Source organism: Silurus meridionalis, chromosome 18 (assembly GCF_014805685.1).
Source record: "Silurus meridionalis isolate SWU-2019-XX chromosome 18, ASM1480568v1, whole genome shotgun sequence".
In the NCBI taxonomy this organism is placed as follows: Eukaryota; Metazoa; Chordata; class Actinopteri; order Siluriformes; family Siluridae; genus Silurus; species Silurus meridionalis.
In genome coordinates, this window is record NC_060901.1 from 11,303,513 (window position 1) to 11,316,669 (window position 13,157).

Genomic DNA, 13,157 nt, shown 5'->3' on the forward strand with positions numbered 1-13,157 from the left:
CAGATCACAGACGTAGGCTGGCCTATGAAGATAACAAAAAGCACGGCAGAAGGCAACAAGAAATATGCTTTACGTAGATGAGACAGAGGGAGTCAGTGATGTAAACATGACTGAGAACAGAAACATTCCTGATCACCTGATCATCATCATCATCTTTTCCGTTCTATATGGTGGTTGTTCAGCCTGGATACATTCATTAGATAACAACATTTGAAATGATTTTATACCAATATATTAATATGATGTAAGGTTCAGTTACCAGTGTGACATTAAAACCGGTAATGGCTACTTTTTTATTCAAGAACATGTCAGAGCCAAACTACTTTACTTGAGTGAAAAAGTGTAGAAAGAACTTCAACTTTTACCAGAGTCTTTTAAAACATCAGTATCTGTACTTCTACTTCAGTGAATGATTTGTGTACTTTTGTCATCTCTGTCTAAAGGAAACACACACACACACACACACACACACACACACACACACACACACACGCACATGCACATGTTCACTCCTGCATTATTACTTTCCATAGTTATGCTCCTAAGTGCAAATATGCTCACTTTGCCTCATTTCCTGCTAAGTCACCGTCTGTGTTATCTGTACTGTAATCAGTCACCCTTACATTTTATTGCTTCACCTCTCCATCCTTTCTGATCAGCAGCAAAGTGTCTATTTTCCAACACATTGCATTTTTGTAAATAAGTTGAAATAATTAGCCTCGTTTTCTCCCGTAGTCCTTCATCAGCTGTTCAAGCGAAGCGCTTCACATTTCAATCCGTATAAATTTTTCATTGTAAATTCTTGCACAGATGATGAAAGGACTTCAGGACGTGTTCTTCCTCATAAATCTATATAAAACGAGATTGCACCATCTGTACGAGCCTGAACCATTGCCCAGTCTTCAGCATTGACTTCTTTTAAAATTTGATTGTAAACAGCAAACATTTGTTTGAACCACATCCTTTCTGTTAGAAACCTGAACATTATCATCTAAAGATGCAAACATACAATTTTAATGCAGTATGAATATTTTGATAGTAGAACAGTCAATGAAACAGCGTGGGAAATCATTTTTAAATTGCTTTTGAGTGATTTGCATTTTGTACTTTTTAAAGTCTAGGCTTCACTTCATTCACTGCCATTCTCTTGCTGTTTCATGGACTCCTGTGCCAATGTGTCTCTTAGTAGATTCAAACCCAAAGAATAAGTTTAGTTAGGAAGCACTATGGAGGATATTTTTGCATTATATTATTTAGTTTAACAAACCCTTAACTCAGTACAGTGTTATGGTTACAGACCCGCATTAAGTGGAATTATCTGAACCTTCCGCTTGGTCGGTATTTTTGTCTGACCAAGCTCTTAACCTTGCAGTTGGAAACTTTTAGAGTACACATTCAATTGCAACTATTATTTCTTTAATTGTGCAGCCCCGAACATTTTTGAGAAGCTCGATTTATGCAAATGAGAGCAGCCTTTTTATTTCATTTGGCGAAACAGATAAGGGCGTCATGAAGGTGAAGGCTTTGGGTTAAGCACAACAAGATTAATAAAGACAAAGTAAGACTGACTGCCAGTAATTATTACGATTTTGTCTGTCTGTCTGTCTCTCTCTCTCTCTCTCTCTCTCTCTCTCTCTCTCTCTCTCTCTCTCTTTCTCTTTCAGGTCAGCAAGTGCTTGGGCTGGTGGAGAATCAGAGTGACTGGTATTTGGGGAACTTGTGGAAGAACCATCGGCCATGGCCTGCTCTAGGTCGAGGCTTCAACACCGGTTAGTCAGGCTGCTATTCCAGTACAGGTGTAGCAGTATTTTGCCATATTTAATTTCCATTAGATTGAAATTTGTAATAGATTTCTATTTCCAAACATTATAGAAGAGCAGCAGTTAAAACGTAACAATGACACACAGTTTGTATATAGTGTTTGCATAGTTTTAGATTTATGTTTTGCGTGGTGCTTGTGTGCTCCGTTCAAACGCTTACCAGCACATGATGAATCAAAATCTGTATATTGGAATGTAACAAACTGCGTATGCATAATTAAATGTATGTTTTCTGGGCAAGCTTTAATTGATTTGACTCTTAAGTGGTGTTTCTAGAACAGAAGGCTTTTTTAGCTTGTGCTGTTTGAGTCATGCTGCTCTCGGTAGCCCTGGACGTGCTTCTGAATCCGGCGTGTTCTTCTAGCGCAGGGGTCACCAACATGGTGCCCGCAAGGACCAAATGAATCGCCCGCGGGCCTTTTCTAAAAATATTTCTCTATAGTGCCACTTACCAGTGAGCTGCATCTAATTTTTTTTGTTGCTTTTTTTTTTTTTTTTAAATCACACTTGCATTGGTGTGAATTTGAAAATGACAATACTAAAATGTAGATGACTAGATATAGATGAATATCATTAATTATTAATAATAACATATAATTAAAGGTAAATTGAGCCCTTCACATTAATCGTTACCCAAGAAGTAGCTCTCAGTTTCAAAAGGTTGGTGACCCCTGTTCTCGTGAGTAAAGTCTCATATCTACAACAATAAACTTGGCAAATATTTTGCAGATTAAAAACCCATTTCTTATTTCTTTTTTTTTAAACCTTTGTATTTTGTCCTTGTTCGAGATAAAAGAAAAAAAATGATTGATACATTTTGGATTTTTATTGCAATACTATGAAAACTAGCCAACCTCTTATGAAGTCTGGTGAATGTATTGTTCGGTATGCAATATTTTTACGCCTCTAGATTTTACCTGTATTTTAAAATAATTACTTTACAATGTTTCAACATGTCGTTCCTTTGTGGCAGGAATCGATTTCGTGCTGCGTCGCGCCGCTCCACGTGTTTTCTAATGCGTTTAAGGTAAAAACATGGGAAATTTGCTTGGCGAACTACGTGAAAGAAATTCCCTCGATGCACTCTGCTAAAGGAGCATGATGAAAAGTCTGCTTGATCGAGTGCCTAAAGAATTAGATTAGATTCGATCTTTGGAATAGGTTTCTTTGCTTCCGTTACGTTTTCCCCCAAGTCCTTTTCCTCTGCAAAACCAAACAGGCTTCAACATTGCTGCTATTGGGGCTGTAGAGCATTCCATTCACTTTATATTGTTTTTGGTACCAAAGACAAGCGGAACAAATCTTTGGAGGTTTATAGATATAAACCATAGATTACAAACGTTTCAACACTGTGTTGCGAGGTTTCTGCAGCAGCAGGATTCGGGGAAGGATATATTAAAGATGTTGAGTTTAGTAGTCGTGTTGTCTGCAGCTTTCCTTTAGTAATTGTTTTGCAGCTCCTAAGCAGGTGGTATAAAAGTCAGTTAAGTGTAAAGCGTTAGGATGAAGCTCTTTTCCTGAGGGAGGACGCTAACGGAACTCTTAAGTGTTTTTGACAATTGTGCCAGGTTTTTTTTTTAAACGCATCTTCCGAAGTTGTTGTGTTTTCATATAGAGAGATGTAAGAAATGTAGATAAGTTCTTAGATCATTTCCACAAAGAGATACTTTGCAAGTCCTCAAAGAAAACCCTGAACTTGCATATTCATCTTTATACTTTCAACTTATCCACGATTCATTTGATCCCCCTTTTTTTAATTAAAACTTTCTAATTTACCTGTTGTTTTTTTATTTTTAGTAATTTGGTTGATGGTTTTGTACTTTACTCACAATGCCATTCATCTACCTGCTGATTATGGTTCCAGTTTAATTTTATACCTTTAATCTGTCCAGCAGTAAAAAAATATATATATATTTCATGTTAACCCCTGTGAACACCACAATGCTTATCATAGCATAAACCAATAATTAAGAGTCAAGTCTCTGAACTCATTAACACTATATGGGCAAAAGTTTGAAACTGATTATAAGATTCCTATGTGCTTTTTCAACATCCCATTCCACATTTAGTCCCCGTTTGCTGGTATAATAACTTTCTGGGAAGATGTTCCACTAGATTTGGGATTGTGCTTGCAGGGATTTCTGCTCATTCAGCCTTAAGGCTGTTAGTAAAGTCAGGTACTGATGTAGATGAGGTGAGGAGGCCTGGGGGTAGATTCCAATTCATCCTAAAGTTTATGGTCAGAGTTCTATAGCAGGCCACTTAAGATCTTCCACTCCAACCCATGTAAACCATATCTTCATGGAGCTGGTTTTGTGCACGGAACAGGTTTGGGTCTCAGGTGAAAGAAAGAAATTGAATGCTACCACAAAAACATCTTATACAATTGTGTGTCCCCAATCTTGTGGTAACAGCTCAGGAAAGAACCACATATGGCTAGAAAAGTCAGGTGTCTCAATACTTTTGTCCATATAGTGTAGCTGCACTTGTACTCTTTAGAGCCCAGTGTTTGCACTGCATTTATGTCTCCTAATCTTTTGGTTAGGCTTATCAAGATGCCATTTTTAGAGTTCCAGCGTCCTCCTGCATGCGACTTTAGTAAAATGCTAACATCTAACAAGAAAATGCTTCATCATCCAACAAACTAGCACCACAAACACACAATGCCTCATTAAAATCAATCTATACAAGGTAGACATTTTTTTCACTCAAAAAATGATTCAATTAAGAGTAAACATCACTCTCTAAAGCATCTCGAACATTGGTCTAGAATATTTCGCTACGATGCTGTACCGGTGTCTCCTGTGCACTTGCAGTTGGTTAACCATGAAATGATTCGGTGATTCATTCGATCCAGCGAGATCGCTGCCACTCCCGACGAATACCATAACCCTCATTACTCTTCCGTCGCATTATTCACTCGACTGTCACACCGTGTTCAGCACCACATCCATTCTGCTTAAAGTAATCAGACGCTCATCAGTGCATGATGAGGGCCTCCTAATGTGGCTTTCTTTACTCTAAGCATGTGTCTGGCAGCTGACTGATGGCACATTAGTGCTCGGCTTTATGGGTTGATGGCAGTATCAAGGTCATAATTATTGAAAGGGCATCATTTGTGGATAATCGTGGCAATGTACACAGCCTTGTCAATGCACTTGTGTGTGTGTGTGTGTGTGTGTGTGTGTGTGTGTGTGTGTGTGTGTGTGTGTGTGTGTTACAGGTGTGATTCTCCTGCTGCTAGATCGTTTGAGGAAGCTCAAATGGGAGCAGATGTGGAGACTGACAGCAGAAAGAGAACTGATGAGCATGCTATCTACATCACTAGCAGATCAGGTACCCATACATACAATACCGTGTTATTCTAGACTGCTGTTTCATATTTAAAGGAGCAGTTGTAGATTTTTGAGCCCTCTAGTGTTTGGTGTGTGAGTTTCAATTGCAACAAAATGATGATTTGATTCACTGACACACAAAAATCCACTTTTTTTTTTTTTGGTTGGAAGTGTGTATGTCCGGTGAGTTCCATCTTTACCCCACTGTGACTGGAGTCAAATCTGTGGCCTAGAAAGCAGTTTAAAGGCTCATATCACCTCATTACATGTCAATACATGTCAAAGCACCACAAGGTATTTCTCTGACAAAGATGATGATGATGATGATAGTACAAAAAGATCCAAAAACACCTTGAAACACTATTCATTTGCTGTAAAACATGCTTTGTTAATTCAAATGAGGGTTATATTATGATATTTATGATCGATGGTGATTTTAATGCACTTCTGATGCATCACTAAGACTAAGACAATCTACACTGAATATTAAATGGATAATAAACCTAAAATTGTTGATATGGTGGTTTTTGCGAGGAGATTATTATGTAACGTTAATGAATAAGTCTCAGGTGTAGGTTTTCTGCAGTGAGAGTCTTCAGTCTAAAGACGATCATTAAAGTTTCAAGGACAAAGATCTGATGACTGATATGATCTTCACTTCAACATAAAAGAAAATTGTGGAGCTTTCTCTACACATCACCTTTCCTTTTTTCATCTGCAGACCGAGTGTTTTTTGACCTCCTGCATGTTCAGCATCAGCAGCACTGTGTGCAGGATGTCTGATTCACAGTATCGTCGTTCTAAATTTTCTTTCAAGTATGCAACACTTCAAACAGTTAACTAGATAGCGTTAAAGTATCTGTATGCCTCGATCCTCTCCTGCAGAATCAATCCTCTGGCTTAAGGGTTTTTTTTTTCGTTCTCATCCATGCTAAGGGTTAGATCTTTCTTCTCTTTCTCAAAGCTTCTTGCCTCTTCCCTTTCTCTCTCTCTCTCTCTTTCTCTCTCTCTCCTCCCCTTCTGTCTGAAATGCCATCTTTAAGCACCTCGGTGAGGGCTTTTAAGAACATGAGTGGCTAAAGGACCTGGAGAGAGATAAACTGTCCATGTCCTTCAGAGATTGATTTTTCTCTCTTGCCTTCCTCTTTATCTCGTCTTATGCCATTCCTCTTCGTTCACTGATGCCTTTTTATGATGATTCTGCCACCACAGTCTCTAGTATTGCCTCTCTGCGTAATCCTCTATACGTTCATATTTCTGCAAGCAAAGACGAAATTCAAACACAGTCCAGTTTCAGAACTGAATTTATTGTACCCCCTGAATGGTCTAATTTAGTTGTTACCTGCATCACTGCTATTCGCCCTGCCTTGTTATCTCCTCGATCTCTCGCAGGACGCTTGCGGTCCAGACAAGATTGTGTGCATTCAAAGAAGTGGCTTCTTGGTTGTTCATTATAGCGTTCGGTAGAATCTGATGTTTTTTTATGATGATCTGATTAGAATTTCTTCCAGAAAAATGCATCATAGAATAAGTTTGCTGTTGCAGTTATACAAAGGTGATTTGTCAGCAATATTTTCTTCACACTTTTTAATAAAAACATTACAATTTTATGGTGTTGGACCATCCATGAATAAGCTTTAGTTTAGTTTCTATTATCACTTTGATTCTAGCAGGTTCAAACACTTGTTCTTTCACCAGCTTCTCTTATATATTTATTTATTTATTTTTTCAGCTTGTCATGTGACTCAGAAACTGGAGTGCTGGATGAGCTCTTCTGTCCTTAAGGCTTACCCATGGCGGAAACCTTACTGACCATTACGAAGCACTGAAATGTTAAACATCTCTCACCAGAAACCTCACCATATCATCAATCTCACGCATATGTGGCATGTCAACCACTCAAATTAATTTGAACATAGTTGGTACTTCGGTGTCTTTACAGCAGAGATGCACAAGCTTTTTTTCTTTGAAGAGCCAAAAATAATAGTTCTTTTCATTTATTTACAATTGCATTTACATTTATAAAATTTGGCAGGTGCTCTTATTCAGGGTAACTTACATTTATCATACAACTGAGCAACTCTGTGGTCACAGGCCCTGTTTAGGGGCCCAGGAGTGACCGCTTGGTGTGAGTGGGATTTGAACTCGTGAACATTTGGATTAAAAGTCTAATGCCTTAACCACTACGCTACCACTTCCCAAACATGAAACAGCACCGCTGGGATAGAGAAATATTTGAAAAGTATTTGTATAAAAAAAAGTATATTTCAAAATATTTGAAAAGAATGAAAGAAATAGAAACATGACTCTGTAATCTGTGTAACTAATGCAGTTTTATTTTCAAAGTTCTAGTTCAGTAAAACTTATAGTACAATGAGTAACAATCCAATTTATTGTACAATAGAGTTTAGTGCCCAAGTCAAGAAGCTTTGATTGTCATTTCAATCATATAAAGCTGACGCAGTACATAGTAAAATATGACATCGTTTCTCCAGAAACTACATTCTAAATAACACAACATAGAGCTACATAACACAACACAGAGCTACATAACACAACACAGAGCTAAGGACTAAAGTAAGTTGTCTTCGCCACATAAAGTGCATCGTGTGTAACCTGGTGTAAATAGTGCAAGACAAAAGACCACCACATGATACAAGACAGTGTGGGACAGATCCACAAAACACATAATAGTGCCAACCAGTAACCTGTATACGTTATACAGTACAATGTGCAAAAGAGAACTACCGTATTTTTCGGACTATAAGCTGCTACTTTTTTTCCCACGTTTTGAGCCCAGCGGCTTAAACAACGAAGCGGATAATTTATGGATTTTTTGGGGGGTTTTCCCAGTTTAACAAACTTCAAGCCAAAAAACTGAACCCCATAACATCAGACCAATTAAATTTCTGAACGGAAACGAAAAAACGCACCTCACCTGTGTTCTGAGCTGCACGGCATCGGGAGAAAAAACTGATTTTTAAACGCACGACGATGCCAAAAGATAAACTCCCGAGAGAAATAGTTGTGAAAGTAATGTCTTTCGTTAAAGCCTGTGTAAAGTACATTAGTGTAGACACTGCGGCTTATAGACAGGTGCGGCTTATTTATGTTAAAAATAAAAATATTTGTAAAATTCAGTGGCTGCGGCTTATATATGGGTGCACTTTATAGTCCGGAAATTACGGTATAAACAAGAGTTTATTTGTAAACATGAACAAAGTTGTGCAAGAGCATCAATCGAGAGGTGCAAAACAGAATAATAGTAACAGAATAACAGCTATTCAGTGACCTCTAATGAAATAATGAATGAATGACCTCACCCACTGGTCCTGGTTTGGGCATCTCTGATCCTTTCAGCATGTGTTTCAGCCAGCATTCAGTAATATAATCACTGATACTTTTTATTTGCACCATTTTTTTCTGTAACAATGTCATCTCTAGCTTATAACCACTCTAGTGCATACAGTCCTGGATTAAAAAAACAGCATTAAGCTCACGCCCTTTTATTAGTGAAACAGTTTGGTATTCAGCTGCCAGTGGTATTGATGGGTTTGATTTCTGGACTGAGGGCCCATCATGTTACTGCTTTTTCAGTCTGATACTGAGGCATGAGGCCGAAATGTGCCTGAAAATCTCTTTATTATGATTTCTGCATGTTGATGTATTGAAAAAGTTGTAATTGTTTAAGCAGATTACTGTTTAGTTTTGAACATAACTGCAGTCATTTTTACCTCCTTGTCAGGGCAACATGGATTAAAATGTACAAATATAATACTTTCCATACATGTTCATGGGGCAGCTAATCCTGTCAAATTGCTGTTTGTATGCATTGTGAGTAGGACGCATGAGAGCTGTAAGGACTCTATCTGATGTAATGGAATGTGTGATGTAGGTCTTGTGCTTTGCAGGACATCTTTAACGCTGTGATCAAACAGAACCCCTTCCTGGTGCACCAGCTGCCCTGTTTCTGGAACGTCCAGCTGTCTGATCACACACGATCCGAGAAGTGCTACAGAGATGTGTCCGACCTCAAGGTGAGTGAGAAGAGAAGGCGAGACTGAAAACAGAGAGATCGTAGACCTAGTACATATGTATACTAAAAAAAAAAAGAAAGCTGACGTCAAGCTGATAAGGGAGGGCAGCGAAGAAGAGTCTGTGCTGGTCTATACACGATTCTTCTCCTGCTGACTGTGACCATCTGCTGTCGTAGTACATGTGTGTGGTCTATGTGTGTGTGTGTGTGTGAGTATCATTGCAGTAGTGGCTGCCTGGTACCTTCTGTTAGCTGCTGCTGCTGCCCTGTGGCTCTTAAACTCACCTTTTCATTTCCCACATAACAATGATTGGCTCCTTACGACTCGTTAATAGGGCAACAGCACACTTTGTATCTGACGACCAAATTAATCTGCTGCAGTAGTATAAGCACATGCACAGTCGATAAAGGGGGATGTCTGGTCTTCCTTTCCCTCTTGGTACTCACACTCACACTGGGCACTTGCAAGTGTGAAAGCTTGTGTATACAGAACAAGGCCATTTCATTTCTCCTGTAACTTGTGTTGACATTTGAAAAGATGTTTTGGCAAGTATTGGGTGTCTCAGCGGAAGAATGTGTTGCCCTTTATGTTCCCAAACTGTTAGCTAAAGTCAGGAGAAAATAGAAGAAAATAATGTCTATATGTACAGCAATGTCAGTGTAATAAAGAAATTGTAGTCGCTGTAAAAGCAGTACAGAGCAGAAGAAAAAATCAAGTGGGACGTTAAAAATGTTTCTGAAATACTTTTATTGTGAATTTGTCCAGGTGATCCACTGGAATTCGCCTAAAAAGCTGCGGGTGAAGAACAAGCATGTGGAGTTTTTCAGGAATCTTTATCTGACCTTCCTGGAGTATGATGGCAACCTGCTGAGGCGGGAGCTCTTCGGCTGTCCAAGTGAAACTGACCACAACAGTGAGAACGTAGGTAAAAACAGAATTGGCAAGATCAGGAGTGTAAAAATGCACAGGATACACAAGACTAAAACAAATCTCTGAGGTAAATGAGCTACAACAGCAGAAGACCACATCGGCTTTTACTCCTATCAGCCAAGAACTGGAATCTGAGGACAGATTGGGCACAGGCTCACTGAAACTCGACAGTTAAAGATTGGAAAACGACCAGGTGATGGGTTTTTTTTGTTTTTTTTTAGTTTAATCTTTTTAGTTCCAGTGCCAACCGCTTTCAGATTCTTGTTCTTAGTTGACAGCAGTACCACTCATTAAGGTCGTCTGCTTTTGTAGCCCATCCAGCTCAAGGTTTGCAGTGTAGTCTGTTTTGCTTTTCCACTGACCTTGGTTGTAAAAATTGTTGATTTGAGCGACCAAATCCTATCAGCTAAAACCAGTCCGGATTCTGGTCTCTCTCATCAGCAACATTCCCACCAACAGAGCAACCACTGACTGAATGCCACAATCTCGAGAGACTATTGTGTATGACAATCCCTGCTGCAGGAGATCAGCAGTTACTGGAATACATGAGTCTGGCAACAACAACCATGTCATGTTCAGAGTAACTAAGCTGAAATTTTTCCCCATTCTGATGTATGATGTGAACATTAACTGATGCTCTTAAACTGTATTGGCAAAAATGTGTGCCTGTATGTGTACTACTACCACCTCATTGGCTGGTTAAATGAATGAGCAAGGGGACGTTATGAGAATTTGAAAAACAGATTCAGTTTGACCGATTTTACCAATACCTATAGCTAGGTTGGAATTTACTTGGCAATAACCAATTAATAAACCGATTTATTATGTTTTTAAAATGGATACTGGATAAAAAAACCACACTCCAAAACACTCTAAAATAGTACTTTATTAAAAAAAAAAACAGAACTGAATCATATATATATATATATATATATATATATATATATATATATATATATATATATATATATATATATATATATATATATATATATATTATCACACTCTCCGTTAAGCACACAGTCTCACGTGTAAAAACAAACAGCACGGGGCATCAGTGATTCGCCTTTAGGGTTAGCTCTCTTAATATCAGTGGACTGGAAGGTATGGTCGTTATCGATATGGATTTTGGCCGATTATTCAGTCGACCTCTAGTTAATAGTAATTTTATATATATATATATATATATATATATATATATATATATATATATATATATATATATATATATATATATATATATATAAAATTAAAATTGAATTAAAATTATATATAGTACTATAAAATTATAATATAATACAGTACTTTTTTACTGTACCATGTACCTCTTTCCATGCCGAACCTAAAATAATTTATTATATTTTATATATTTAATTATAAAATATTTATCGATAACTAAGGAAGATTTTGACAACCATGAAAAATAATCATACAATTAGTAAAATCAATAAAAAGATAAGAAACCTTAGGAAAATGATACATTACAGTTTGGCAGCAATGTGCAGGATGAACAACAGAAAAAGGAAAATCAAATTTTTGATTTTGAGATTCAGTTCTCATGAGAGTCACCACTAGGAATAAAGGCGTTATCCACACCATTCCGCTTTTCCGTTCATGAGAAAGCAGCCAGGATGAGTAAGTTATCTATCCTCAAGACTCCACTCCTGTACACTGAGGTCATGTGTTTAAGTCGACCGATCGGATATAACGAGTAAAAAAAAAATTAATAGAATACAGTGAGAGGTGAGATGATAGAGTGACTTTCCCTCTTTGTGTCTTTTGTTCTTTCTCTGTGTCGTCTGTGTTCCTCCCTCGCTCTCTGCGTCGTGAGATGACAGATGCCTCTGTGGGTGAGGAACACAGATGGGTCTTTCATATGACTGTGTGCGGTGCACATTCTGGGTCATTCTCTTCCCTTATAGCAAAAACAGCAGGTGCTCTTTATAATGAGATACCATTTGTAAGACATGTTTCGAGTGTGTATGGAAGCGTCACAGGAGTATGATACAGATTACGTTGCAGCATTAATCCTCTATAAGGTGCAGCATTTACTCATGTAATGGGAGCAAAGGCGTTCATGGCAGTCAGGCTTGGCCTCGTGATTTCTTAAAAAAAAAAAAAAAAAAGTAAATTAACTGTCAGGTATCTGTAACATTTCATGCTCTTTGTTCCATAGAATCATTACACTTGTATTTTTGGAGAATTATCTTTATTGCAAAGTATCTTGGGTTGCATGTGTGTGTGTATATATATATATAAAATTAAAATTGAATTAAAATTATATATAGTACTATAAAATTATAATATAATACAGTACTTTTTACTGTACCATGTACCTCTTTCCATGCCGAACCTAAAATAATTTATTATATTTTATATATTTAATTATAAAATATTTATCGATAACTAAGGAAGATTTTGACAACCATGAAAAATAATCATACAATTAGTAAAATCAATAAAAAGATAAGAAACCTTAGGAAAATGATACATTACAGTTTGGCAGCAATGTGCAGGATGAACAACAGAAAAAGGAAAATCAAATTTTTGATTTTGAGATTCAGTTCTCATGAGAGTCACCACTAGGAATAAAGGCGTTATCCACACCATTCCGCTTTTCCGTTCATGAGAAAGCAGCCAGGATGAGTAAGTTATCTATCCTCAAGACTCCACTCCTGTACACTGAGGTCATGTGTTTAAGTCGACCGATCGGATATAACGAGTAAAAAAATTAATAGAATACAGTGAGAGGTGAGATGATAGAGTGACTTTCCCTCTTTGTGTCTTTTGTTCTTTCTCTGTGTCGTCTGTGTTCCTCCCTCGCTCTCTGCGTCGTGAGATGACAGATGCCTCTGTGGGTGAGGAACACAGATGGGTCTTTCATATGACTGTGTGCGGTGCACATTCTGGGTCATTCTCTTCCCTTATAGCAAAAACAGCAGGTGCTCTTTATAATGAGATACCATTTGTAAGACATGTTTCGAGTGTGTATGGAAGCGTCACAGGAGTATGATACAGATTACGTTGCAGCATTA

The 13,157-nt window shown here is 37.8% G+C and overlaps 1 protein-coding gene across 1 annotated transcript in view; it reads left to right on the forward strand.

The window, feature by feature from the left end:
• Positions 1–13,157, forward strand: part of LOC124401200 (LARGE xylosyl- and glucuronyltransferase 1) — a 71,293-nt gene that overhangs the window by 42,016 nt on the left and 16,120 nt on the right. Inside the window, exons 7-10 of the mRNA XM_046873277.1 lie at positions 1,665–1,769; positions 5,044–5,156; positions 9,067–9,192; positions 9,958–10,113. Of these exons, the coding sequence (XP_046729233.1) occupies positions 1,665–1,769; positions 5,044–5,156; positions 9,067–9,192; positions 9,958–10,113 (500 nt within the window). The remainder of the gene's footprint in view (positions 1–1,664; positions 1,770–5,043; positions 5,157–9,066; positions 9,193–9,957; positions 10,114–13,157) is intronic.